This window comes from Malus sylvestris, chromosome 8 (assembly GCF_916048215.2).
Source record: "Malus sylvestris chromosome 8, drMalSylv7.2, whole genome shotgun sequence".
Classification (NCBI taxonomy): Eukaryota; Viridiplantae; Streptophyta; class Magnoliopsida; order Rosales; family Rosaceae; genus Malus; species Malus sylvestris.
This window is the reverse complement of record NC_062267.1, coordinates 3,191,558-3,218,926: the sequence shown is the minus strand read 5'-3', so window position 1 is coordinate 3,218,926 and position 27,369 is coordinate 3,191,558. Positions and strand designations below refer to the sequence as shown.

The following is a 27,369-nucleotide window of genomic DNA, read 5'->3' as shown; positions in this document are numbered from 1 at the left end:
GTAATTTTGTGAAAATTATGCCCAGTAGATAAAAAATGAATGGGAAATCGGGCTTACAAGCCTTTTACAAATATATTAGAGTATCATCTCCGGATCTAATAAAAATGAACCTAAGGATTAAATGATCCGGATCATTGAAATTTGATCCAACGGTTACAATTATTATAAATATTAGAGGACTCCTTGTTTGTAGCCGTTAGATCAAATTTTAACGGCCGAATCATTTGATCCTTAGGCTCCCTTTTTTTAGATCCAAAAAGGATTTGTACTCAATACACTAACTAAAACTAGCCCTCCTCGAATAATGCAATCTTTATTTATCCTCTTTGATGAAAATACCCTAAGATTGAGTCAATAATCTACTAATATTGCGTCGGTAATGAGGGTAATTGTCTCGGTAATGAGTATTTTCGTCAAGGAGGGCATTTCGAGACGACTATTTTTGGTTGGTGGGTTTGGAAAAGGGCCACTAACCCCAATTTTCCAAATCAATTCACAAGGGTTTGGAAAACATAAACAAAAAGAGGAAAAGTTCACCATATGCTTGATAAAATAGTGGTTTAAGAACAAAAGAAAAGTTTGCTACAGTTCCTAGCTCCCAAGGGCTATACTAATGCCAGCACAAACTAAACGAAGGAAGCACCTAATTCACCAAAACTAGTCCATATGCTTCGATATTGTGACCGAACCTCGTACAATATAGAGATGATCAGTTTGCCTACACCAAAAACATTTACCTAAAACAATAAACACCCGATAACCAGATGAATTAAGACCGACAAATCTTTGATTCCCAGTGAAACTGTCGAAAGAATATCTAATATGGAGCCTTCACTGTCCAAAGGAACAAACAAAGAAAATCAGCAGACTCTGAAAGAGGGGGAAAGAATGGTTAGAATAAATGGAACTTTAACGAAAAACTCCCGGTACTGTTCACTTTAACGAAAACCCACATTCTTACACTAAAAAGTCAATCCTGATACTATTCACTTTACCTTTTATTTTGTCCTTATCGTTAAAACTCAAAATTTGTAAGCATTTTTCATTAGTTTTCCTTAGAATAAAAACAGTGATAAAAATTTCACAAACCCTTTTAACTTTACTTCAAATAATACAAGGTTCAAGGCCCACTACAGCTTCTCCCCGCTTCAGGATATAGGACCCAATTGGTTTCTACTGTGGCAGCAAAGGTATTCTTTCGGTAGGCTGATGAGCTAATATCACATCTCTTCAACTAACAAGACACAATTAGGACTACAGTATTCTCCCTTACGAGTTACCATAAACAGCAAGGTATCGCCTGTATGGGAGGGGCAGATACTACTTTCTTCTTGAAAATGTTGACATCAGCAAAAATGCTTCCTCATTTTGTAGTTAGGTAGGGCGCAGCTAACATCACTAACCGGAGAAGAACGCAAGCAACCTTTTGTCAATAGAAATCAGAAGAGCTTTGCCGGCCAAGACATACAACTTTCCGTACTACTTTTACGCATAATACATGTATAGGCTGTTTGAAGCAGCACAGGCGATTAAATCCTCAGAAGGGTGCCATGCAAGATGTAGCAACTTTGTTGTGAAGTCAAAAGAGTTTCCGTTTGCATCAGCTCCAGAGTTATCCGCATCAGCTCCAGAGTTATCCGCACCTTTTATGTTACAATGGAAGCACATACCTCGCCTGAGAACACGACGAAGGTTGCCCAAAGATCTAGAAGGCCTTGCTAGCGTTTGAACTTGTCTCCTGGAAGTTCAGGAGAAAAATTGTAAGCACATTTGACCAAGAGAACAAAAGAAAATAAACAAGAGTTTTTCTTGGACCAAAATGATACTGTGCCCTAACAATAGCATGCCTGACGAGCATATATAGAATTTAAAAAAGATACCTCAGGGGGTTTTTGCTGGCCTCCAATGTTGTTGCTTCTGTGCTCCCTTCAGAACAACCAAACACTCGAAACAGATTGCTGGAATCACAAAAATGTGTTTCTTCATATGTTGAGTCCCACACTACTTAGGTCAGGGTGTAAGTACAAAAGCAACAAAGGATGTGTATGGTGTAAGTCGAACCTGTAAGAACCTGTTGCCACTCGGTGTCCATCTCCACTTAGACAGCACTCAAACTTATCGAAGATAGAATCATTTTCGCAAGAATCATTTTCGAAAGAATCATTTTCGAAATAATCATTTTTGTATAAATCACAGAGCTGAGAAAGGTAAAGAACTTAATAAGTTGAATTGTATGGTATTACTTAATTAGTCTTGTCTTCTTTTAAGATCACATGCGATCAAAAAAACTTTTCGAAGGAATACATTACCTTTGGTCTTAGATGTTCATGAACCTGGAAAGTGGCAACTGGGCCAGAATCCATGTTGATGTCCCATAACTGAGAAACCCCAAAAAGAAAAGGTGAGAACAAAAATTGTAACGGACAGGGTTAAGAATCAGAGAAATCTGAAGATAAGAAGTAGTTGCAATGCCCCAACTCACCACAAGCACAAAATTGAAAATCATGATATCAAGTACTAACTCTAAACATCACAGTAACAACATTAGCATATTTTAGCCGAGGAAGCAACAGAAACAGTGAGATATTGGGGGCTGCACCCATAGAGGGCATTGCCCACGTCACCAGTCCACTGTAAGGAAGGCAGGGAAAGAGGGATGGCACAAACAGTGAGATATTGAGGGCACCCATAGAGGACATTGGCCATGTCACCAATCCAATGGAAGGAAGGAATATTTTAGCTGAGGAATCAACAGAAACAGTGAAATATTGAGGGGTGGCACCCATAGAGGGCATCACCCATGTCACCAATCCACTGAAAGGAAGGGAAGGAGGGACGGCAGAAACAGTGAGATGTTGAGGGGTGGCATCCATAGAGGCCATTGCCCATGTCACCAATCCACTGGAAGGAAGGGAGGGAGGGAGGGAAAATAAGGTTTTTAAGTGTTTGTTACTTGCAACTTTGTTTCTAGGACTAATGATACTGAAGTTTCTAAATATTGGAAGTATGAACCATCTTATTATAAGAGTATGAATATATGAACCTTAAGAGTCATGTAATCCCGACTTAGTATATGTCGTCCATTCTTAGCAAACTTCATATCTGAAATTGATGCTAGTAAGTCAGTGAAAAAAGATCTTGAGCCGAGCACTTCTTGTTCTTCAAACCTGCACCGTTACAAATCATAATTACGATTCAAAGCAAACCAAGAAAATTAAAGACGGCAAAAAATGTCAAAAGATTTCTCATACATTTATTTTATTATAATACTAAATCATCTTTGATGAGTGCAAGAATGGAAGGAAGGAAGAATGAAAGATGACTCACAATTTGCTATGAGTGTCACATAAAGCTGACTGCCGCAGATCGATAAGACGAATTGAGCCTTTTGAGCTACTGTATGCCAACATGTTACAATGAGTAGGGTGAAATTCTGCAGATGTTATCAACTCTGCACGTAAATTTCAAGTATGTAAAGATAAATAATTACACATGTGGAGCTCTTTGACAAACAAAGCATATAAATAAGGCATAATTTAAGTTTACTACATGGCGAGAACATTTCAGCCATCCAAACCTAACGAAAGGGAGATCAAAGTAAATAGAAACAGATGAAATCTAAGAAAGACATAATAGCATGCCATTTAATGAAACATTATCCAGAATATGACTGAATGGAAGACCAGGAGCCTTGTATCAGGCCCAAATAATTGGGTCAAGGTTATGTCTACTGCCATTTCTCTTCAAATGATAGTTAAAAGCTAGGAAAGTAAGCAATTGTCATCATAGTGTTGTGGGTTCTACCAGTTAGATCCTCCATGTTTGCCGGCTTCACGTCAACAATATTAAAACTTTGATTGCTAATCTCTAAGTTCCAAAGATTAATTCGAAGGTCATCAGCTGATATAAAAGTTTCACCACCACTGCAAAACCAAAAGATAGCTACATTATTAGTGACCAGAAGATGGAGACCATGTTAGATTATATCCATGCAATAATACCAGAGAATATACTGCATAATACATATTAGCAAGACTCGAAGATAAATCTTTTTCATCTAGTGACATAAATTGTTCTTTAGTGTCACCGTGTGCTACATAAACTGTTTTTTTTTTTTTTTTCTTTTGGGGGTGGGGGAAGTTCGACAACTACACAATTGTCTCCTCCATGATAAGACCATCTCCAACCCTGGGCTAAAAGCCAAATTACCCCCCAAATTACCCCCCAAACACTCTCCAACCCATGCTAAAATTTTAGGCTAAATGCCAAATGCTATTTCTGGGCCAAATACCCCCAGCTTTCCCCCCGGGCTAAATGCGAAATGTTTATCGGAATTTAAATTTTTTTAGATTAAAATGTTCATCAAATTAATTTACAATAATCTACATATTTATTTTTAAAAAAAAATTGATTTAAGAAAAAAATTTAGGCTAATTTCATTCTTTAATAATTTCGGGCTAAAATTATAGGGTAGAAGGGTTGGAGCAGAAAATGTGTTTCTGGGCTAAAAAATTTGGCTTTTAGCCCAAAGGTTGGAGATGGTCTAAGGTAATAAAATAATGGAATTTTCAAATAGGAGCACAAGCATCAAGGCAAACACTGAACATACACAACAAGATTAAAAACAGATGAAAAGGTGAAGGCATATTCCATTGAAAAAAAAAGATGTACCTGTTATTTGAAATCGAATTAATATAATAGTCATGAGCATTGGCATAGAGTCTTCGACATCTAGCCACAAGGCTCGTCTCTTGACTGGTCACCTGGATGCCACAAATGGTCAAGTGTTAGAGCTAAATAATAGGACGTCATTCACCAAGAAAGTTAAGCACAATTGACTCTGGAAAATTTTCGAAATATCATAAAGGAAAAACCATATGCTGTCAGAAAATAAACAAGTCAAATAGTGTACAACTACCACTGGCAAGTGCAGAGATGGAAATGAACTTGCTGACATGCTCCATTTGCAAGATACGGTTTTGAACTTGCTGACATGGGACTAGCAACTGCACCATTTTCCATAGATTTAGCCACAGTTTGAAGTTAAGGTGATTTTTTAAAAAGATGGTATGAAAAAAAGTTGGAAAAGTTTAAACATTCCAAAACAGCTTTATTTCAAAAGTTCAGATGAAAAAAAAAGCAAAAAAGTGAAAGCTGCAAAAAGCAGCTTCAAGAAGCGGCTTATTATTCAAAACACAGAGCTACAGTACTTTGTTAATGAATTTTTCCAATTTGCCATTACTGCTCCTTTCTCCCGATTCCTCAAAACACTCCGCACGCCCTCTTCTCTCTCGCAAAACACTCCGCACGCCCCTCTTCCCTCCTGCCGCTGCACAACTCCTCATTTTCCTCTCTCTCTGTCGGTCTCAGCGCCACACCGCCGTCGCCTTCCAGGTAGCAGGTACTCGATTTGCTGTAATTAATTAATTTAATTTTTAGGTTAGGGTTTGGCTACTCTCCAGTTTGCTTCTATTTTTGTAGTTTAATTTTAATTCAGGGTTTGGTTCTAGCAGCTAACATGGACGATGAACCGATTTTTTTGGGGTTTTCTGAAATAGCGTTTATTTGGCAACCAACGAACGAGCTCGATCTCATTGATTAGGTAAACATAACTCTCTCTCTCCCTCTCCCTCTCCCTCTCCCTCTCCCTCCCTCTCCCCCTCCCTCTCTCTCTCTCTCTCTCTCTCTCTCTCTCTCTCTCTCTCTCCCTCTCCCTCCCTCTCTCTCTCTCTCACATCGTTGAAGCAATTTCAGTTTTGGTGTTTGAATTAATGTTCTAATTTTCAGTTTTGGTGTTTGAATTAATGTTCTAATTTTCAGTTTTGGGGTTTGAATTAATTCTCTAAATTTCAATTTTGGGGTTTGAATTAAGGTTCTAATTATTATCATGAGATCCATGAAGCAATTTCAGTTCTTAGGGTTTGATTGGCAACATGATGTTGCTCTGTTTGTTATCATTGATGAGGCCGCTGCATACAGGCTGTAGTATTGCGGAAGTGATAGCGTCTGTTGCACAATTGTTTTGTTGTGAGCCACCTAGCGGAAGTGACAGCGTCCTTCCACAATTAAAAAATTAAAATAATTATATCTTAAGTTATTGTACTGCCTATTGGAAGCCATAACAATTCATCCACTACACTCTGCATGTGCGTATGCGCGTGTTCATCTCAAGAATAATGTATAAAATGAAATGGCTGAAGTAATAGCCATCTTTGTTCCGAACAATATATAAATGGAAAGGGCAATGCAACTAATGTCGAGAAATCATCTTTTATATAATAATCTAACCACATACGAGTTCAAAAGGTTGGTGCTACCTTCCAGTATTTGATGGTTTTGTCATTAGTGGAGAGGAGAAACAGTGCACCGTTAGCTGTTTGACACCATCTGATCTTGTTGATTGTTTCCTCAATTGCCTTGTTCTTATAATAATCAAACTGAGTTCAGGAAAAACCAAGTAAGATGCAAGTTAGGATGCAAGTTAGTCAAATCCAGATTCCAGCAAAGAGGAAATCTTCATAAGCCTATTTATACTTGTCCTCGTTAAGCACAAAGAAAGTCATACCTCGATTTTATGACTCTGGAATTCAGTTTTATAGCGGAACTCAGGATGCCCACTGATTGAATAATCCATCCTCTCCAGATCTCTCCGGTGTCCACCATGCTAATTATTTAAGTTTATACCATCAAAGTACAACTAAATCACACCAGTGTAACAAATATAACGGCATATTAAGTACAAGGAAAATGCACATCCATGCCCCAAACCCCTCAAAAGAAAAATGTATTAACTTACATCCTTTATATCAGTTCTTTCAAATAAAACCACCGGGCCTCCACGATCTCCAGCGGCAAGGTGGTCCCCCGTTCTATCAAATTCAATAGCGGATATTACATCAACTGCAAAAACAACCAGCAAGTAAGCAAACCTAAGTAATTCTGCACCAAAGCACTTCAATGCCCTCAAACACTCTATAAAGTATCTTTTTCAGAAATTCAAAAGCGGGTATATAAGAATAGCTATTGATCGCAAATGACGCGTTCTTCACACTTGATTAACAAGTTCACTTATTTCTCAAATCTAGGGCCTTTAAGTTTAAAAATATAGCTCTACATGTATCGATTGCAACAATATGTTCGAAAATGAATCCCTATACTAATCAACATCATAGCTCGTTTTTTAAAGTACTTTTAAAATGACTGAAAATTTTTTTGGTGAAAATGTTTTTAGAACCAACCCTGAGTGAAAATGGAAGTAAATCATTGAAAAACACTTAAAAGTGTTTTCTGAACGATGCACATAACTAGTGGTTCTTACAGAAAGCCCTTCAAGTGTTTTTAGAACCCAAACACATTTTTTCTAAAAGTGCTTTTAATTATTTTGAAACACTTCAAAATGTAGTGAATTAAATTAAAAGAAAAATAAAAACTGACAGCTACACAAATAGACAACCTCCAAATGTATAGCTTAATCAATAATAGCCACAAAACCACCAGCCAATAACTTAAGTATTCAGCTCAAATGCTTCGGTCATCAAAAGACCAAACTTTTTCGATTAAATTTCATTGGCGTCTCCCGTCATTCAATACACAATTTCTGCAACAAATCATCCGCTACATGTATTTAACATTAAATTAATAGTATTAAACGTAATGAGAACGAAAGCAATAGTGAATCCTTAACAATACGAAACGAAACGAAAATCAGGGGAAGAGTATTACTCTTACCTTCCTCAACTTCTTCGCCGGCGGTCCTTTCTCCGAAGACCTGCGAAAACTTCCACTCGAGCGGCGATACGGCCGCCCCTGACGTCGCCCGAGCCGCGAGGCCCTCTCCGCAGCAGTTCATTTGTTTATTCCAAAAAAATCGACTAGAAAGAGAGAAGAGAAATCAATGAAGAAAAATCGACTAGGAGACGTAGCTTTTTAGTTGACTTCGTGGATGTCCAAATAATTCAGCGTCCTCACTATTGATATATATATATATTTTTTAATGTAGCACTTTTTATTGTTGAAATTTTATAATTGAAATGGTTTGGCAGTTAATATTATGGTTTAATGGTGTTTATTTTTACTTGTAAATAAGAGGTTTTTGTTGAGCCATATATTTTCATAGAGAAAATATATTAGCAAGTTTTATAAAGATGGAGATACATTAGAAAAAATAGTAGTCCAAAACGTGGACCGACTAAAAATAAGGTTCACATTATATATATTAGCATTTGCCTACACATTTTGTGTGTATGAACATATTTTTTTAGAAAATAAGAAGGAGAGAGGGGGAGAGAGAGAGTACGGGGAGGGAGTGGGAGGTTTTTTTTTTTTTTTTTTTTAATATTGGAGGTATTTTAACAGTAGGTGAGACTTAAAAAAAACAACAAAATTTAGTTGTGTGAATTACATTTCTGCCCAAAGACTAAAAAATAGAGTTCTTGTCTATCCAGAACTCTCCTAAGCTCCCACATCTCAACTCAGTAAAGTGATGGCCTTCCTCAACTTCCCCACACCCCGGGAAAGTAGAACACGTAACAGAAAATGGAAGAGGTTAATGGAACTGCTCCTTGCGTTTATAAAAAGGGGAGGGCACACGACAAAAGCATACGGAGGAGAGAAAAACAAAAAAAACGCTGCAGAAATTAAGAGACAACAGAAAAGAATATATGGCAGAAATCTTCAGAAAGTTGAAGAGCAATCAAAGAAGTAAAGTGTTGCAGAAATTCTAGGAGACAAGGGCAAACAGAGAAGAGGATACATGGCAAAGGAAAGCAACAAAGCATTCAAAGGCACAAATCCATCCTTCTAAATCTTTATTTGTTTGGTTTCTCTCGGCTTTGCAAGAAAAAGAAAAAGAAGCAATTTGCTTCTTCAATGCTATCCGCTCCCCGCCGCTGCCATTAGTCCCATGAATTTCTTTGGGGTGGTCTAAACCACCCCGTGAAGTTCCAACCAAGTCTAAGTGATCCACTCCCTGCCGCTGCTGTCAACTCCATGAATTTCTTATGGGTGGTCTAAACCATCCCTGAAGTTCCAACTAAGTCTAAGTGATCCGCTCCCCGCAACTAATGCTCTTAAAAATCAGATCGTCAACGTCTCTTTCGGTAATTGCACCGGCTTGGTGTTGAAGAACAAAAAGTGGTCTACCTGTTAAAGAAACCCTGAAGATAGCCAACAAAAAAAAAAACAAAGATGAAGCAAGCAGCAAACCTACATGAAAATATTTAGGTACCAAATCCGTGCAAATCTTGGATGCCATATTCATCCAGTGGAAGGCTCAAAATCAGCTTCGTCTCTTCTCACAGCTACTGACAATCTGTAGATGGGAGACCGCACAAATAAGGAGTGCGTTCAGGCTCATCTGCTATGTAATGTCCACCAAAAATGGTGCATGTTGTTGTCCAAGTCAGTAGTAGCAAAAAGAAGATTTGCAGAAAAAGGATTTTCAATTCCCTCATCTGCGCATCATTGGTCGTCTTACAAAGTGTTGAAAGAAAGTAGCAAGTCCCTCAATTTCCATAGCAGAGTGATTATTGTCGCAATTTTTTTTGTGCACAGAGAAGAGTCCTCGTGCCTTTCTCTCTCAAGTTCACACATGGTGGAAAAGCCATCTCAAAGACTTAGTTTTTTCTAAAAAGAAACAAGTTGTTGGGCTGCCATATTTTAATTTATAAGAATTCCATTATTTCTTATAAGTCAGCTTGATGCCAGATATGGAGCAAAAAATAATCAAGAGGCGACACGTGGATTTTTAGGTGAAGAGGATAAAATTACCCTCGAGACACACCTGGTTTCTTACACGCGAGCAGTGGATAATCATTTATCAACCGAGTCAAGAGTGCCCAAAAATAGGTAACAAGTTCAAATTTATCTCATCCATCTTTACTCCATATCCTTTACAAGGAAATCGTTCCATAACCTTCAAAACCTTCCACATAAATTACATAACCTCCCAAAAACATTCCTTTTATTATGTTAATTAGCCAATTAATATATTTATTCCTAATCAATATATTAATTGCTAATTAAATCACCAAATAACACCCAAAATATACATAAAGGACCAACCATGCCCTATAAATATGACTCACTTTTCTCTAAAAAGGGAGGTTCCACACGCTTGCAAAACTCTCAAAAAACTCTCCAAACACTTTTCTCTCTAAATTCTAACTTTGGCATCGGAGGTTCTTCGGCCAAAGCCCCCTATTCATCATGGGTGCGTGAGGCTCTTGGGCTTGACCCTAAGGTGTTAATTGTTTTGTAGGTGCAATTTTGTTCAAGAAAAATGAGGCGGAAATTTGCATCCACAAATTGGTGCTTTCATTAAGAGTTGAGATCCATACTCGTAGAAGACTCTCACATAAAAAAGTTTTTCTCTATTTTCTAGTCCATTTGAATATTTTTCATACGTTCTTATTATTAGAATTTTTTATTTACAAAGGTTCTTTGATAAAACGTATAAGAAAAATATAATGGCTAGAAATTTAGAAAATTCCACAAGTGAAAATTCTAATACTCAAGAAATGGGACCGAGGCAATCCACGAGGCTAAATGTGGTCATAGGCGGAGTGGTACCACCACTACGAGGTTCCACTATGGCCCAAGCCATGCCATCCAAGCTTGCACGGGCCCAGGCCCAAGCCTCGCATTCGCATGCATCACGCACTGAGCAGCCTGCTTCCGCCGAGCAGCCCACTCCCGTGGCTCAGCCTGCTCCCACCGAGCAACCTGCTCCCGCTGAGCAGCCCACTCTCGCGGCCCAGCCTGCTCTTGTGGCCCAGCCTACTCCCGCGGCCCAGTTTGCTCTCATGGCTTTCCAAGTAGCTTAAGTCGGCCCAAGATTATCTCAACCATCCAGACCTACCATCGAGTCGGAGGCATTCTTACCACATTTTTCCGTGAATTTGACATTTCCCAATTCAAATCTCATGCCCGGAGTCTACCACCCTTCCACTGCCCAAGGAGGAACATTCCTTTCAAGTTCTTCCAATCTAAGTGGCGAACAACACTTGTCTCGACAAGTCATAGAGTTGACGAGTGCCCTTGCACAACAAACGACCTTAGTGAACCAGCTCTTGCAGCGCACCAAGATGCAATGTGCCCCAGACAAGGTCTCCCGAAGTAGGACAAGGGCAGACGAAGAACCTCTCCAGCAATGTCCTGGTAAGCAGCCACTCGACCAACTACGAACCGAGCATTCTGGCGGTGTACATTCCTGACTGGGCCTTCGAGATAACGTATACTCCCGTCTTAGTGTGCAGAGGAGCGTGCACTCTTGATTAGGCCCACGGACGAACATACACTCATGGTTGGGGCCACACTCCGATAATCAACATGAGCAACCTTCTAGGCAAAGTGTTCATTTGTGACAAGGCCCGCAAGAAGCATCATCCACCTTACATCGGAGTAGGCAGCACAGCGGATGGAGATAAGCAATCACTCAATCCAGCTCAAGTTCAACCAGCAGCCTGCGAGTTACTTGCTCTCTTGCTAGAAACATACCATATCGACCGCAGCCGCGGCATAGACGAGTCAAACACATGAAAGAGCAGCTTAGACCAGCAGGTCACGACCGAGGGTAGCCGAGGGCTCTGCCACCCCTAACAAAGGTAAATTTAGAAAGAAGTAGAAATACTCATGACCGAGCGATTGTGTGATTTCCCGTGCAACGAAGTTATTGACAAAGCACTTTGATGAGACATGACCAACATAAGCGAGTTATCTTTCAATGACAAGATCGAGCAAATGGGACTACCCCTCATAGATTGCCGGATATAAAGACTTTTTCTGTTACGACACGCCGGGGGCAGACGAGTACCATAATGACACACTAGCCTGACTACCAAGAACCTGGGGCAGACCTTGTTCTCAATATTCCAGACAATTCCTCCCGCTGCGCACAACCTGGCCCAAGCCAGCCCCATCTCTGATTTCACAACCACGCATGCCTGCTCCACGGCTTCCAGCAGCCATTGATCTATCATCATGGCTCATATCTGTGCCAATATTGCACCGTGGCTCCTAGCTATGCCAATCTTGCCATATGGCTCGTGCCAACCAAGCCTAAAAAAGGCACACGACGAAACACCTAATAATGGCACAATAATTCTGGGAGCAGCTTACTGCGCTTACACCCTTACGCGAGATCCACAAACAGTTTGAAGTCTCAAACAGATCGCCAAACATGACCTCGCAGGCTAATGATTATTTCGATTGTCCCAGCAGTTCAGTTTTCCTGAGCTGCACTCACGACAACGACTTCCATGCTCTCCAGTACGAGAGAGTAAACCAATTCCCCGACACCCATATGGGTCTACTCTCCAGTGCGAGAGGATAAACTAATTGCTCTCCAGTGCGAGAGGGTAAACCAATTCCCCGACACCCAAAAGGGTCTGCTCTCCAGTGCGAGAGGATAAATTAATTGCTCTCTAGTGCGAGAGGGTAAACTAATTCATCGACACCCATATAGGTCTGTTCTTTAGTGCGAGAGGATAAACTAATTGTTCTCCAGTGCAAGAGGGTAAATTAATTCTTTGACACCCATATGAGTATACTCTCCAGTGCGAGAGGGTAAACTAATTGCTCTCCAGTGCGAGCGGGTAAACTAATTCCCCAACACCCATATAGGTATGCTCTTCAGTGCGATAGGGTAAACCAATTGCTCTCCAGTGCGAGAGGGTAAACTAATTCACTGACACCCATTTGGGTAAGCTATCTAGTGCGAGAAGGCCACATCGTTCAAAAGATCGAATGCTTGAAGATCAACTAAACAACAAATGGTTATGGGGCAGCAGCTACTTTTACACTTAACAGTTCGCTCATCCGACACTTCATCTTCAACAACTCTGATCTTGGCAGCTTCATCCTTGACTGCTCCATCTATGGCAGTTGAAAAATCAAACTCAAGCAGTTTCCTCATTTTCAGCAGGCAGCCCAAAAAATTGCCTATTCCACACCACTTCATTAGCCTATGCCAAACCAATCATTGGCTTTAATCAAGCCGAGCTGCTCAAGCAATGGCCCCCTGCTACATCACCTCATTGGCCCTTGCCAAGCAGATTCTTGGCCCCTGCCAGTCGACGTGCAGCACCACCGCGACGACTGCCCCATGGTAGCACCACCCAAGAAGAAGACAAGAAGAAATTAAGTTTTTATTACGTTGGTGCGACATGGAGAAGACAAAGAAAGCAACGAAAGACGGTCCTTTGCACGGGCAAGATGTAGAGGATTGCTAGAGGAGGGGGAACAAATATCCTCTAAGCTTTCTCTTTCTTGTAGGGTAGAATAAATCGTTGTCCAAAGTTGATTTAACAACCCACTTAAGGTGGACTTAAATAGGCTTTGAGAGAAATTTATTTCCCTTTCCTAGAATGATCTAATTTCATATTAAAGAGGGAATCTACATCAAAATAGGAAGCAGTTCTAAGTTTCCTAGAGCAAAAAGATCTCTACACCTGTTGCTCTTTTTCTACGAGCAGCCCAGCAGGTGTGGGGGCATTTGTGGAGCCAAAAATAATCAAGAGGCGACACGTGGATTTTTAGGTGAAGACAAAATTACCCTCAAGACACACCTGGTTTCCTACACGCGAGCAGTTGAGAATCATTCATCAACCGAGTCAAAAGTGCCCAAAAATAGGTAACAAGTTCAAATTTATCTCATACATCTTTACTCTATATCCTCTACAAGGAAATCATTCCATAACCTTCAAAACCTTCCACACAAATTACATAACCTCCCCAAAACATTCCTTTTATCATGTTAATTAGCCAATAAATATATTAATTCCTAATCAATATATTAATTGCTAATTAAATCACCAAATAACACCCAAAATATACATAAAGGACCAGCCATGCCCTATAAATATGACTGAATTTTCTCTAAAAATGGAGGTTCCACACTCTTGCAAAACTCTAAAAAACTCTCCAAACACTTTTCTCTCTAAATTCTAACTTTGGCATTGAAGGTTCTTCGGCTAAAGCCCCCCCCATTCATCATGAGCGCGTGAGGCTCTTGGCCTTGACCCTAAGGTGTTAATTGTTTTGTATATGCAATTTTGTTCAAGAAGAATGATACGGAAATTTGCATCCACACCAGACAAAAAAAAAATATAAAATGTAGAAAGGAAAAAACTACAACAAGAGAGGAAAACAAAAGCTACTCCAAAACTTTCCACTCATGTGAGCATTATGAGCATGGCCCCCATGGATTAAATTTTGTGCATAAAACAAGAAACATGTCAGCGGCACCGTGCTTCAAAGAATTGACCAAAAAGAAGGAAGAAGTCTTTCAAACGACTTAAATGTGGATATCATTTTGATCAAATATTGGGTCAAAAATATTAACCAAAAGCATTGAAATCAAATTGACAGATGCTACAAGACAAAAGGAAAGAAAGGAAATTTGCCACATCTCTAAATAAATAGCTAAAAGATATTTGCTTCTCTGCCAACAACAGCAAAAGAACCATTGCCTTTGCCACCAACAACAGCTATGCAAGGACGTTGCTCGGAGGTGTGCAGCAACTATACTTGACTAAATGACAAACGCAGCAAGACCATGGCTTCGAGATCAACCTCACTTGTAGAAGAAAACCAGCAGGAATTAATCTAATGTTCTCGTGTTCAAAATTAACATGGGATACAAGAGTTCCACCCAAAGCCTTTTGTGCCAGGAATTCGAAAGATAAGGAAAAAATGGAGATTGCTAAGTCTGCAAAGGAAAACTACGATAAAGAAGAAGAGAAATAAATTTATCTTCTAAACCATGCACGTGGTCACTTAAAAAAAAGGCAGTTGTCTTCCATGCAAATGCAAAATAAATGGAAAGGTAAAATATGGTTTTCCTCTCCAAACACCACCACTTGAAGCCCTATTTGGGACTTAGAAAATTTGAAGTCTTGAAATAGAAGAAGAAATAAGCTTTCTGCAAAACAAAATCTCTCTAAGTTAAGTGGGAATGCTACCCACGTGGAGAACAAAGAAAAGCCACAACTCCCCATCTAAATTCATATAGGCTTTGTAAATGTAGACCTTATGAATTAGAGCCGAGGACGAGCACCAAATGACAGGAGCCTAATAGCGTGATGGAGACATGTTGAATCCAACCAATCCAAAATAAAGGATTATGGAGATAACATCGACGACACCAAATTCGCGGATGTAAATTACTCTAAATACCGTGGATCTGAACTATCTCAAAGTACAAAACTCGATGGATTCACCACCTCAAATTGGTGAAAATCATGCCATATCAAATACCAAATGGCACGAAGCCGTATCAAATCCCAAAATGGCATGAAGCCAAGATAGAGTCTCAAATGGCACAAAGCCACTCTAAATTCAAATGGCATGAAGCCCACGATAAGTTTTAAAGGGCACGAAGCCATATCACATCCCAAATGGCACGAGCTGAAACTGCACAAGGCATCAAACCCCAACAAATACATAAAGAACTACGAGTGACTTGATCCCTCAACGAAGGTACGCAGGCAATCTAGGGCTCAACCAAGGTGCAGTAGCAAAAATCAAACACTCAAAATCTCCAAGTTACGATTTATTCATATTGGAATCAAAGGGTTTTTCGTTTTAATGAAGGATTGTAATTAATAGACGCATAGTCTAGAATGAGTCGAACTTAAATTAATAAAACCCTCTTTGAAAAAAATGAATGAGGGTGAAATTGTGTCGAGTGAATTATTTGTTTACATATTATGTACAATTTTGACTCAACGGTCTTAGGTTCGATTCTCGCCAAATACGAGTTTGAACTACATTATTGCTAGCCCATTGTTAGGCTAAGCTCACCTCCCCCCCCCTTAATGTAGATAATATCGTTTGTTTATAATTGAAATGGTTCAAATTTCTTAATTATTGTTTACAGATCTTATTTGTTTCAAATTACTTGAATTGGTTATTATTTAATTCTTATTAGTTGTTTTTTTTTTTCTTAAAAGGAGGACAACTGGTGGCAAGCCATAATTATCCACCATTTTCGGGAGCTGGAAAAACTCACAGAGGCATTTCAGCCTTCCATGGCCACAAGTCTGGCTTCCACACCAGCAACGGGTTTCGAACCCAAGACCTCTAGTTTTTAGTTTTAAAAAAGCCTCGTAATCCGCCATTTACCACTAGACCACCAACTCGTGGTCGTTCTTATTAGTTGTTTAGTCACGCATATACGTCAGAACAATTGTGGGTTTATTGTGGAAATTATTGTATGTTTAATTGAGTTGTTTTGTTCAGACACTCGATTAAATTATCATTAATTTAGTTGAATTTTTTTTTTCCTTGTGTAGTGATGGTAGTTACATAGTTATTAATAGGCCATTTGACATTTTTTTTTTACTTTTTTAAAAATTAAAAATTAAAACTAAAAACGAAAGTCAATAAACGGCCCAAAAAAAATAAACAATTTCAACCGTAATAATATATAAATAAATGTCTGAATGGTTTTGTCTTGTCTATTTTTTGCAAAGATGATCTATGAATAATGTTTTAAAATATAAGACGGTTCAAAACATTAAAATACATTACATAGTAAGCTTCACTTCATTATTTAATTAATTTATTTTTTCATCTTTTTTGTGTTATGTTTTGGAGGAATATTTGTTTGGGAAATTATGGAACTTTATTAAAGCAAGAGACAATGCCAATTTATAGTAATGAAATAAAAAGTGGATATTTGTCATGAATTGTGATTGTGTAAATCCTAGTTTAAGTGTGATTGTGTAAATCCTAGATTAGATTTGATTCTAGTTATCATTTCCTATTACAACTTGTATTACTTGGGGAAGAAGAAATATCTTCTCTCTTTTACTATTATAAGTAAAGGCACAATGTATGAGGGATAACAACACACATTCCCCTACAATTCTACAAACATATTTCTCACACTCTCTCTTCTCCATGACGCCGACCACCATAACCTTGTCAAATAAAATAGGCCACAACATGTTATCAGCACGCTCCTACCGCTATGCTTAGGAATCTGACGTTGAAGAATTTTTCTGCATCAAACCAATTCATCCATATCATCACGCAATCAGGTTCTTTCAAAACAACGGTTTTTATCTCAATATTTTTGCAGCCCTGATAGCATAAACATTTACCATAATGCATGACCCAAGTTTACGTTTTTCGAATTTTAGATTCTACATAAATTGTGTATGCATTATATTCATAATTATTAAATTATGTGAATTTGATATTTTGCCATGAATTGTATCAAATATATTTACATGCATCAAATTATTGAATTGCATATGCATCAAATTGAATTATATATGAATTGAATTGAAAAAAAAAATCCAAATCGGGAAACCTAGGGTTCTTTCGAACTCGTGCCCTGCACTATCCCATCCATGGCGATAGGCCACACCATGCAAACCCAGCCCAATATTGAACACCGGTCGGGTGCACTTGATGCACCACCGTCCCAACCCACGGCTTGAAGCCCAGGTCTCCCATGTCGGTTTTTTATGAAACATGACTGGCAATCGTGAAAATTGGACAACACCCATCGTTTTTCATAACGATTTCTCGAAATTCCAGAAGAATTTCATACTTTTTTTTTCTCGAATTCAATTGAATTCATTCGGTTCTCTCTCCCTCGACGTTGAGATTTCATCTCCATTGACAAACACTTGGTTCTCCGACGAACCATGGCTTGCCCCGACTTGGAAATGCCGTCAACTAAATCTGACATTCTTCCCCGGCAAAGCACACCCAGCACGCGTTAGGTTGTTCTTTTGGTCTAACAACATAGCCCTTTGGGCTTTGGTTCTTCACGGACCAATCTAAAACCAAAACTTGATTTTGGGTTTGTAAGCCAAAGCCCGTTGCAAACCCTTCTCTCGGCCCGATTGGTTTCCTCTAACCCGTGAAAAAAAAAAATCGTGTGCAATTTTTTAAGGGTTCACTTTCAACGGCCCGACCCATTTTCTTCTCCCTGTGGGCCTGCAGCCCACCCTAAGGCCTAGGATGCACGGCACCATTTTTCTTAAACCACCCGTGGAAGTAGTTTTTCTTTTGGGCCCCGAGCTTTATTCGCCTAATTATTTTAGGGCCAATGGTTTTTATATTTTTTCACCCATTCTTTAATTTGGCCCGAAGTCCAAATAATTGAATTCAATTATAATTATTGACCAAAAAGACATACTTTTTGCATATTCTTGTTGCATATTTTTGTGTATATATTTGTGTTTGCCTGCAGGAATATATTGTGACAGCCCGTCCCAAAAAATTATGATTTTTATAATTGTATTACGTGGAATTTCGAAAAGGCCCTTTGAGGCATATGTCTTGATTTGTGTTAATCGCTTGTCATGACACGTAAGACTTGATTTTTTGGCATATTCTTGTAGTACTCGTCACTACGGACGCGTGGGCGTAAGCGGTTCGTGATTTGGAGCTATAGCGAATAAGTTATTAAAGTTTGAAATTTGATCAATTTATTAATTTCAGAAAATATGGATTCTTCCTTTATAAAATCTGGTTTGCTATTTGGATGGCCTAGATTTAAAGAAGAAGAAATGGATGGTGCGGATGGAAAGGAAAGAAGGAAAAAGAAGAGGAAGAAGAAGAGGTTGGGCAAGCTGCCCAACCAGAGGGAGAGATGCAGTAGCTACGGGAGAGAAAGGAGGGAGCTGGCCGAATTGGGAGGAGAGAGAGAGAGAGATTGATCAATCGGAACAGGGAAGCGGAGGAACGGAGGAGAAACGGGTTGAGGGAACCCGCAACCCGTGTTCAACCCGGTCGGCACTCGTGTGCAATTTCAACGATTTTCACCCATTTTCCGTGTCGAATTGCTGCAAGAAATTACTTAGGAACTTCTCCACGACCTTCCCTCTATCCATTCCATCTCAAATTTGGAGAGATTTGGTCTTGAAAATGGAGGAACCCGCGAGGAAAGGTGCGGCGGTCTTAGCTTCGAATCACCCAATCCCGAAGCAATTTCTTTCAATTGCCACCACCCATGGCATCCTCTTGAGGCCTAGAACAAAGCCCAAGCAATGGTTGGGATGGCGAAGTTGATTTGAGGACGGATTGAGCACACCCAAAACCTAGGGTTTCCGACGGGTTTTGTTGAAATTAGAGACCTTGCCGACCGAATTGGCCTTGGCCACATGTATGAAAGTTTCTCTACTCATTGATATCTTCATTTCTGTAAATTTTGGTAATTTTTGGAAATAGTTGAATTTTCCGGCGAGCCGGGGCGGCCGACCGCCACCCACGGCGGTGCGTGCGGCGGCGCATGGCCAGTGGACCGTCAATGTTATTTTTAGGCTATGTTTGATATCCTGAATTCAGTTTTGATAATGGTTTGTCGTTGGTTGATCATTTGGACTTAAATTCGATACGATTCATGGTTAGGCCAAAAAGGTGAATCGAAGATCCAACCGTCGGATCTTCATTAAACTTTGATATGTAGTAGTACATAATATTTGAAGAATTTGGGAACTTACGGATCGGGAATTCGATGGATGGATCTTCCCGAATTGGATTTGTAAGTTCATAAAATAAAAGGTTAACCGCCACTTAGTCTTGGAAATTGGCGGATATCCAACCGTCGGATCGTAACGAAATTTTAGTATATTGTTCTAGAAGCTTAATGTGTATGTTGGGGAGTGACGGATCGGAAATCTAAGTTGTGGATCTTTCAGATTGAGTTATGTGGGGTTACGACCCTACCGTCGAACTTAGTCGACGGTTGACCTTTGATCAAAGGGTCTCGCATTATTCTTGAATGCCCTTGTGGCTATGTGTTATGTGAATTTCATATTATATGGATAAGAGTTCTGAGACGTGGTTTGATAACTGTTTTAGGAGCCGAGCGTTCGGGACGCCTTGGTTTTGATGTTAGGAGGTCGTAGCGCGGACCCCAGGTGAGTGGGCATTTGTTTTCTATATATATCTATATACTATTGATTTTCCCAGAAATCGAGTTAAATGAAATGCGTTATGAAATGAGTTTTGAAATGCCATACATAGAAATTATATGAATTATATGATTTGGTATATGATGCATATATGTGAAATGGTGCTGTGGACGCACAGGTGAGTTTTATATTATTCAGACGATTTATTTATGTGAATGGCATTGAAAGCTCATAACCTGCACCCTAGGTGATAGTGCTTATATTATTCACCACACCGCACGCTCGCCTTGGATCCAAGTAGGTGGATGTCGTACAGACCACTAGAGGTGGTTCCGACATGCCAGTCGTACAGACCATTAGAGAGGTTCCGACTGGTGGGTGACCTTAGATTATGCGCGCAGATGATTGATGAGAGAAGCACTAGAGCGTATTATTTCACCATCTTAGTCGTACAGACTACTATACGTAGTTCCGACTTATGTGCAGTGTAGTGCCGTACATGTCACAGTTGGTGACTCCAGCAAGGCCGTACAGGTCACAGTTGGTGACTCCGGCTGGATGGGATATTGAGCTATAGAATCAGCCGTACAAGACCACTATAGGGTCTCCGGTTGATTTGTTATTTCACCTGATTTATATTGATGCATTCATATTATATTTTGGCATATGGCATGGCATGACATATTCTTTCTGAAAAGCGTTGAAGGATTGTGATTTGAGCTTTTGATGATATATATATGTTTATATACGATTATATATTATTTTCTGAGAAAGTATACAGGTTTTTCAGAGAGGGGTTATAAATGTTGAATAAATGAGATGTTTTGAAAAGCTTTATTTTTGCCCACTCACGTTTTCTGTTTTGCGCCCCTCCAGGTTCTAGTAGCAAAGTTCTTTATCGACGAGGATTCGTGGCATGTCCCTGTTAAGGTGGCTACTTTTGTGGGTACGGTTTCTACCTATATTGCTGTACTTGACTATGCTCTGACATCACATGTGATTTGGGTTCATACCCACGCACAGTGCACTCTGTTATTAGGCACCTTTAGGTTTAAAATTATTCGCATTTTTCCTTATCACCACTTTATGGCTTCGTCACCTTCCAGGTGGCGGCCAACACAGCTCGATTCAGGGTCCTAGTGGACATTCCGGATCGGGGAGTGTCATATATAAACCTGAAGTTCATAATTATTTGAAACCTGAAGTTTCTTATAAACATGCCTTGTTTGAAAACCTAAAGTTTTCATTTAAAAACATCACCCATGAAACTCCGAAGTTTTTCATCCAAAAATAAAGCAATACATGTCTATTAGAACATGTATGTTCTACTCCTATGTGAATGGATTGATTTTTTTTTTCTCCATTACACTAACCACATCTTGTCCATCTATTTTGTGCTAAGAACATGTCAAATTTAAACAAACTTGACTTCACTGCTTTGGATGTCTCTGGAAGGAACTACCTCAAGTGGGTCCAAGATGTGAAGCTCCACCTCACAGCCAAAAACTTGTGTTCTGCTATTGAAGAAAATACGAACAACCCAATTGGCGAAGTTGAAAAAGCCTCTGCTATGATCTTCATTTGAAGATATATCTTGCTGAGGAGGATCCACATGCACTATAGGTCGCTTTGGCTGATCGCTTTGATCACCAAAATGACATATTTTTGCCTGAAGTAAGACAATATTGGCAGCATTTGCGCTTCCAAGACTTTAAGTCCGTGAATGAATATAATTCTGAAGTTTGTCGAATCCAATCACTTCTCAAGTTTTGCAATGAAACTTTGACCGAAGAGGATCCCCTGGAGAAGACCTATTCGACCTTCTCTACTTCTAATGTTGTCCTGCAGCAACAATATAGAGGTCAGAAATTCACTAAGTTCTCGGATTTAATTTCTGTTTTACTTCTCGCTGAAAAGCAGAATCAGTTGTTGATGAAGAATCATCAAGCTAGACCTAGGGCGACTGATGTGCCTGAAGCACAAACCAATGCCCAAAATTCCAAAAGAGGCTTGGTAAGGGCGGCCAGAAGTTATCCCACCAAGGTCAACAGAGTCAAGGCCCATCTAAGGGAAGAAACAAAGTGAAGTGCTCAAACTTCACTCCCAAGGCCCCGAACTTCAAGAATAAGGGCAAAGCACCTGAAACCATGGATGCGAATATGTGTTATCAATGTGGTTCAAAGGACCATTGGTCCCGTGTTTGCCTCGCTCCCAAGAATGTTATAGATGAATATCATTCTCGTTGTAAGAAGTTTGAATCAAACTTCAAGCAAGTGGACGAACTGGAGACTACAAAGATGGAGGTTTCTAACTTTCAAGAGGATACCACCCCTATGGAAGATTAGAATCTTAGACATAAATTTATTTTTTAGTTGAAATAAGACATTGGGACCGAATTCCACCTAGTGGCCGAACCCCCTAATTTGTTTGTTGGTTGATTTTTGAACAATTTTCCTTTATGTTTGGATTATTTGTTGGTGATTTGTTTTTGAATTACCATCCTTGAATAAATAAAATTATTTTGAATTCATATTTGTTTTTTTAGAACTTTTATGCATGTGATCAATTCAAATTAATTTTTCATTCTAGGTATGACTAGTGGGGAAATTAGTTGTCTGGCAGATAGTGCAACCACACGCACAGTTTTGCGTGAACGCATCTATTTCACTTTCATACCTAAGAATGCACCTCTGACAACCCTCTCAGGCTCATCCAACATGATTGAAAGATACGGTAAGGCACATATAATGTTGTCCAATGGTACAATCTTGACTATTGTTGAGGCACTCTATTCTCCACATTCCGGAATAACGTTAAATTTCAAGGACATTAGAGATAACAATTACCTCGTTGAAACCCACATAGAAAACAGAGTTGAATTTCTATGCATAACTTCCTACGAATATGGCCAGAAGCGTATTCTAGAGAAGATGGAGCGTATCCCGAGTGGTCTGTATACTACGACCATACGTCCCATAGAATTCCACTATATGGCAGGCCCTACTATTGGGACCGCGCACGAAATTACACTTTGGCATGATTATTTGGGATATCCTGGACAAATAATGATGCGCCGTATCCCCAAATCATCACACGGGCATCCACTAACCCGAAGCTTAGGTTCAATCAAAGGAATCGCATGTCAAACATGTTCTATGGGAAAACTTATTACTAAGCCTTCTTAGGACAAGATTTGTTCGAATCCTCCCATTTTTCTACAACGAATTCAGGGGACATTTGTGGAACGATTCACCCTCCATGCGGACCATTTAGATACTTTATGGTTTTAGTTGACGCTTCCACATGTTGGTCACACGTGTGCTTGTTGTCCACAAGGAATGCTGCATTCTCCAAACTGTTGGCTCAGGTTATCAAGCTCGGGGCTTACCACCCTGATTATCCGATCAAATCTATTCGATTGGATAATGCTGAAAATTTCACATTTAAAACTTTTGATGACTATTACATGTAGGTTAGGGTTGATGTTGAACATCTTGTACCCCATGTTTACACCCAGAACGACCTGGCAGAGGCTTTCATTAAGCACTTATAAATGATTGCTCTATTGTTGGTCATACGTACCCAGCTCCCGATCATTGCTTGGGGCCATGCAAGATTGCACACAGCAATGTTGGTCCGCCTGAGGCCTGTTGTAACACAACCATTTAGTGCCCTTCAGTTGGTTACCAGATACAAACCCGATATATCGCATCTGCGCGTTTTTAGTTGTGCGATATATATGTCGATCTCGCCACCTTTACGTACAAAAATGGGGCCTCAACAAATGATGGGAATCTATGTTGGATATTATTCTCCTTCGATTATTCGTTACTTAGAACCTTTGAAAGGTGATTTGTTTACTGCTTGTTTTACGGATTGTCACTTCTATGAGACAGTTTTCTTGTCATTAGAAGGAGATAAGAACGTCAACATTCCTAAAGAATGATGCGAATTATCGTGAACGATCCCCACTTTGTCTCATTTAGATCCTCGTACTACTCAGTTTGAAACTGAAGTGCAGCGCATATTAAATCTTCGGAGCATAGCTCAAAGCATGCCATATGCTTTCACCTATCTAGCGCGCATGACAAGATCACATATTCCAGCTGCGAATACGCCTGCAAAGATGGATGTACCAAATGTACGATGAACTTCCTTCCTTGAGGCCCGGGATGCCAATCTTGGTGATCCACGTACATTAGTTGCTAGCCAATCATCTGCCCCTACACAAAAGTATGGCAGACTCCTTGGTTCAAAGGATTCACACATCCGGAAGAGGAAATCCACGGTATAAGGTTCTGAAGAGCCTATCGTGAATCCAACTATCGCTTACTCATTCTACCCAACTCATGAGGAAATTCTAGATTATGGAAGCGACCTTGAAGAAACAAATCATCCTCCTGAGAATCGTGAGATTTCAGTCTATTATGCTAGCTTAGATGATGTGTGGCGTAGAAATGAGATGATTGTCGACGATGCATTAACATTTGTAGTAACTACTGAGATCATGTTGAGCGATGATATTGAACCGCGTTCCATTGATGAATGTCAACGTAGAACTGATTTGTCAAACTGGAAACAAGCAATCCAAGTTAAACTCGATTCGCTTACGAAACGTAAGGTGTTTGGGCATGTACCTCCTACTCCTCCACATATGAAGCCCGTTGACTACAAGTGGGTTTTCATTCGAAAACGTAATGAGAAAAGCGAAATTGTGCATTACAAAGCTCGTCTTGTTGCACAAGGCTTCTCACAACACCCCGGGATTGACTATGACGGAACTTATTCACCCATTATAGATGTGATTACTTTTCGTTACCTTATCAGTTTGGTAGTTTCCAAAAAATGGATATGCAGCTAATGGATGTAGTAACCGCGTATCTTTATGGGGATCTTGATATAGTAATCTATATGAAAGTTCCCAAATGACTTACATTGACTGATTCAAATATTTCCAAACCCCAGAACAAGCTCTCAATTTGGCTAAGGCATTCACTACGGTTTGAAACAATCCAGAAGAATGTGGTATAACTGTCTGAGTGAGTATTTGACTAGTCAGGGATATGTGTGTAGAAATCAAAATTTTGGTGAAATAAATGTTGACCAGTAATTACAATTTCAACGCTCACATGTCACATAAATTTTACACGTAGCGTGTGACTAAACAAAAAATCAAAATAAATCGAAAAAGTCATCAAATAAGGACACGTGTCAACACCTGGCAGAAATGATTTATTTCATCTGAATATTATATTCAAAATTAGGCCTTGAAAATTTGTATAAATACAAGGCCATTTCATTCATTTTAGGACACAAATTCATAACCAATTCACATAACACCAAAACCTTGAAGCTTTGAAACTCTAAAGCGCCCAAGCAAATCCCGAAGGATCAAAAAAGCTCTCTTCATTCTTCATCAAATCCTCCATCAAGATCAAGCCCCGATGGCCCTTGAAGAACTTTCACCAATTCAAGATCAAGTCCCGACGGCCCTTGAATAAAGTGTTCATCGTTCATCATCCATTCATCCTAAGATCAAGCCCCAACGGCCCTTTGGATCAACAACATTAACAAATCCTCTAACCCATTTTTCACAAGATCAAGCCCAAAAGCCCTTGAAGAAACCCGCACAACTGTTCTTCAAGATCAAGCCCAAAAGCTCCTTGAAGATCCGTTCCCTCGACCTTCAAGATCAAACCCCAATGGCCCTTGAAGAAACTTTCAAACATTCATCCAAGATCAAGCCTCGATGGCCCTTGGATCAATCACACATCCACAAATCAACATCTTACGGAGATCGAATCAGATGATCAAATTTGAGAGAGATTGTAACCCCAAAATCATTAATACAAAATATTATTTTGTACACGTGTTCTTGTCTCGTTTGTTTCAGAAATTTCCGTGTTTACAATGTGAACAACGAACTATGCCACATTTTAACATCTCGATCTAATGATATACTGTTGCGTGTAATTTTATCTCTACACGTCATTGCATTATTCCTTTTTCTTTTGAATAAACAATATTATGTACTCTAGGGGTGAGCAAGTGGGTTAAATCTCACAAAGACAAGCAATAATGTGGTTCAAATTCGTATTTGACAAGATTCAAACCTAAAATCTCTCATCTCTCACCTCTCACTTACTAATAAATAAAAATACCACTAGACTGTAATTCTAAATGACTGCATTATTAAATTAGAATGTTACGTAAGAATAAACTCGTTCTATATAAGTTATTTCACAATTTCATTAAAACTATTGAATTGAGTATCATAATCGGCTTTATATGCAAATAATTAATGATTATATTCCCATATATCGTACTTCTAAATCATTTTTAAAAATTACTAAATAAGATCATTTGTCCAAGCTCATCGTGACTTATCATGACAATTAAAAAATTAATAATAATCTAATGAAGCACAAATGTAAACGCACATTTCAACCCGGTCACTCGTGGGAGAAAATTTTGTGTGGGGTTTGGCATGTTACTGGATTTTGCTGAGTGACACTACAATCCACTAAAAAATTACCACGTGGCAAGTCTTAAATATAATTTTTTTTCCCATTCTTTTATATTTAAAATTCACGTAATTATTTTTTTTCACTAATTAATATGCATCAATTTAATGGCTTATATTTTGTTCATCCCCCCCCCCCTCCCTCCCTCTGCATGCCTGCCATCTTTAACTTCCCAAACAATATCATTGTGTAATAGTATTTGTTTTATCTCTTCGAATATGCTCTTTACGAAGACTGAACCCTTTCCTCATAGCATAAGCATTGCGTACTTGAAAGGCTTCAGCGTCAGGATTCACCACCATTTTAATTTTTACATCTTCTTAAAACTCCATTGTCTTAGCAGCAACCTACCAAGTGAAAATAAAATAAAATAAAAAAAGACTACCACATTAATAAAATACTCATAGTAAAGAACGGAAAAAATTATTGTATAAATATGTGGGTAATTCGTATCAACATATTAACCATAACATTGATTAACATTTGAGCCCTAATATTAGATAAACATGTTAACGAAAACAAATAAAAAATTAGGCTAACCCTAATACGCCTATATGTAAAGGTTATTCATGTCAAGTTCACTTGATCAAATCAAGTATTGTATCAATAACGAAAAAACTTAAAGATTCTTGATTGCTTCCCATGACAAAAGTTGGAGAAAGTGATTTTGTTTAGGGTACAAAATTTTTTATGAAAAACAGCGAGAGAAAATAGTCGGAGAGACAAAGAAGTGGGAGAGAGAAGAAAGTGAAAGAGTCCTGCAACATAAATTGGAGGGAATATTTGGAGTGGATAACCATGGCCTGCCACCAGTTATCCCATTTTTTTTTAAAAAGAAAGAAAACAAAAAAAATATATCCATTAGATTGATGTATATTAATTAGTGAGAAATATAATTATGAGAATCCTAAATATAAAAGAATGGGAAAAAAATATATATATTTAAGACTTGTCACGTGGCGATTTTTTAG

At 39.0% G+C, this 27,369-nt stretch overlaps 1 protein-coding gene across 2 annotated transcripts; it reads right to left on the bottom strand.

The window, feature by feature from the left end:
* Window positions 1-1,079: 1,079 nt before the first annotated feature.
* LOC126632788 (serine/threonine protein phosphatase 2A 55 kDa regulatory subunit B beta isoform-like) lies at window positions 1,080-7,956 on the bottom strand. Of its 2 annotated transcripts, XM_050303281.1 has the most exons (13): window positions 7,729-7,861; window positions 7,454-7,597; window positions 6,797-6,900; window positions 6,566-6,664; window positions 6,318-6,437; window positions 4,672-4,763; window positions 3,805-3,923; window positions 3,328-3,451; window positions 3,044-3,167; window positions 2,310-2,378; window positions 2,062-2,198; window positions 1,881-1,958; window positions 1,080-1,738 (listed from the first exon to the last, which is right to left on the bottom strand). In XM_050303281.1, exons 4-13 carry the CDS (start codon window positions 6,632-6,634, stop codon window positions 1,486-1,488), a joined length of 1,185 nt encoding a protein of 394 aa, XP_050159238.1. In that variant the 5' UTR covers window positions 6,635-6,664; window positions 6,797-6,900; window positions 7,454-7,597; window positions 7,729-7,861; the 3' UTR covers window positions 1,080-1,485. The 2 variants fall into 2 exon arrangements, with proteins under 2 accessions (XP_050159238.1, XP_050159237.1); XM_050303280.1 differs by lacking the exon at window positions 7,454-7,597 and having other exon boundaries at window positions 7,729-7,956.
* Window positions 7,957-27,369: the final 19,413 nt, after the last annotated feature.

Coding starts and splice junctions, on each gene's coding strand:
- LOC126632788 (XM_050303280.1), bottom strand. CDS start 7,849: ATGAACTGCTGCGGAGAGGGCCTCGCGGCTCGGGCGACGTCAGGGGCG. Junction 6,665..6,796: donor AAAGAACTGATATAAAGGAT/GTAAGTTAATAC, acceptor TTAAATAATTAG/CATGGTGGACACCGGAGAGA. Junction 1,739..1,880: donor GCCAGCAAAAACCCCCTGAG/GTATCTTTTTTA, acceptor CTGAACTTCCAG/GAGACAAGTTCAAACGCTAG.